General features: G+C 37.9%; 1 protein-coding gene across 1 annotated transcript in view; it reads right to left on the bottom strand.

Moving 5' to 3' along the window:
- The window catches only part of LOC101856161 (universal stress protein YxiE), a gene marked incomplete in the record, with an annotated part of 11,047 nt that continues 8,500 nt past the window's right edge, over positions 1 to 2,547 (bottom strand). Inside the window, 1 exon segment of the mRNA XM_013079179.2 lies at positions 1 to 204. Coding sequence (XP_012934633.1) covers positions 7 to 204 — 198 coding nt within the window.

The following is a 2,547-nucleotide window of genomic DNA, read 5'->3' as shown; positions in this document are numbered from 1 at the left end:
CACCCTCTACTCGCCCCTGACCACAAGCACGGGTATCTTGGAGTGGTGCACGATGTAGCCACTCACACTGCCCATCAGAGTCCGGCGAACAGAGCCCAGACCACGAGTGCCCGTGATGATCATGTCCACTTTGTTCTCCTCGCTCGCCTTCACTATTAACTCCCCAGGCTTAGCGCCCGACACACGAAGGACTCGACCTTTGATCTGGGAAAAGAAAAACGAGGAGGAAAACTATGTGTGTATGTATGTGTGTGTGTCTGATCTGAGAAAAGAAAATCAAAGAGGAATTGGAATTTCTTGAACATATTTCTAGATCTAATGCACCTGATTCAACGGATTTTTAGAAAAACTGCAATTAAAAAAGCAAATCATGTCTAGGGTCTACATAAAATCTACATCGCAAAATAGGGCCTACAATTGGACAACGATTATCATAATGTGGCGTGAGAACACATGAATAACATCCTTCATAATAATTGAAAATTTGGTAAAGGTAAACTTGTGTCACCGATTCGGTGCGTACTTGACCTAGCACCAAGGACCTTAAGCCTTTTGTTCGGTCAAAAACTCGTGGCGCAACTTATCCTCGAATATCTACAGGGTGATCCAAAAAAAAACTTAACAACTTGTTTTGTAACCAAAAGGAAATTTTCTGATATGTATTTTAGATAAGTCCATTGAATGGTTTTGTTCTATATAGCGCATTTAAAAAAATTACCCATTTTCAACCGTGTCGTCACTTTCATAGCATGACGCACCAGTTCGCATTAGGTCTGCCACTAAAAGTTGCAACAATCGCGCCATATTGCAAGCTACAGCAGTCTAACAAGTCAACAGAAGTCTGCAGATATTATTTTTCCCAAATGTTGTTTGCCAGCTGAGATCATGGCTACGTTTAGTAAAGAGCAGATAGCTTTTTGTATTGAACATTACCTCTTCACAAACTCACCATCCCTGACATTTTGTAAGTTCTGCGCACGACATGGAGAGAATGCTTAGGTGCCCTCAAGACCTTTGGTGTCATGAGTAGAGAAGTTCCGTCAGTTTGGATCTATAGCGAATCAGACTAAAAGGTTCTTTAAGAAATGACCACTTCTGGTCGAACACGCACCATGCGCAGTCCTTTAAACGTCACCAGAGTGCAGATTTCAGTAGCTGAGTCCCATGGACTTTCCTACACATCAACAATTCGCATTCTCATGGCAGATCTTAACCTACGACTATACCATGTTCATCTTCACTAGGCAGAGATGACATGGAGCAGAGCATGGCAATGTGTTCATGATTCCTCGATTGCCTTGTAAAGAGGGATCATTTCCTCAATGGCATATTATGGTTTAGTGCAAAGCCATTTTCACCCTGAGGGATATGGTAACTCCAAAAATGCTGTCTATTGGGCACCCCACTATATTGTCTCTAGAAGCCACTTCTTAGTGAACATGTACAGTGTATGTGGCTTTAAAAACTCATGGTTTAGCAAGTCCTTGTGTTAGGGCGCCACTGAACATTTCGAACGACGCGTTAAAAATGTGTCGAGTCCAAAGGAGGGAATGTGGACCACTACTTCTAGAAATTTCAGAATGAAATCATTAGGTTTTTAAAACTCAGTAAAAGAAATTAAATATTTTTTTAATGTCACAAAGATGGAAAATTGATATCAAAGAGAAAATAAAGAAAAAGGAAAACGTATCTTTTCACGACTTCCTTTACAAGATTTTTAAACATTGGTGAACTTTGCGTTTTTGGGTGCTTTTTTCTTTCAGCCGTTTCCGTTTTCAAAACATGTTTCTTTTTCGTGGATTTTATATCAAACAAATTCCTTCTGAATGAATTATGTCTTTTCTAAATTACATCATTCTAGAACAATTTTTGCGCGAGTTATTCAGAAAAAAAGTTGTAAGTTTTTTTTGGGATCACCCTGTATGTAACGGGTAAATCAATGTCATTCATACTTTGCACAGCAGTTTGTATCAATTTGTCTTAACTTAAATAATATTTTTCACAACAATTGAGGCTAAATTTTCGCAAAAGTTGTCTTCATAAATTATATAAAATACTATAAATCTCCGCCACGCAGAAAATGAGATTGCTCACAGCACTTCCTGCTTCTCACAGATATTTTGCATACGCATGTGGCCGACGTCACTGCTAACCAAAGATACTTTTTATTTGCAAAACTTATTACAAGAAATTAACTTTATAGTGAACACAGTTTTTGCACTAAAGCTTCTCAAAACATGTGTTCAATAACAATGGTGTCACGATTAGAAAAAAAAATGGCCAACTTTCTTTTAAAAACGATTTTTTTCTAGATTAGTATTAATTTATTAAGGACTATTCTCCAATACAGCTGACAGGTGTTTACAAAAAATATTAAGTCGTCAAGACAAATCGATACAAGTCATTGTGCTAAAGCTGGAGAGTCTGTGTTCGATAGTTCAGAAAGACATCTTAAACATTTTCTGTTCCTACAGGCCTATCCTTCATAAGCTTTTAACGTTATCTTTCATTATATTTGTTCTGTTCCTATGTCTGGATGAAAATAGT

The sequence above is a fragment of the Aplysia californica genome, unplaced genomic scaffold (assembly GCF_000002075.1).
Source record: "Aplysia californica isolate F4 #8 unplaced genomic scaffold, AplCal3.0 scaffold00042, whole genome shotgun sequence".
Lineage (NCBI taxonomy): Eukaryota > Metazoa > Mollusca > Gastropoda > Aplysiida > Aplysiidae > Aplysia > Aplysia californica.
This window is presented reverse-complemented; position numbering and strand designations above follow the sequence as displayed.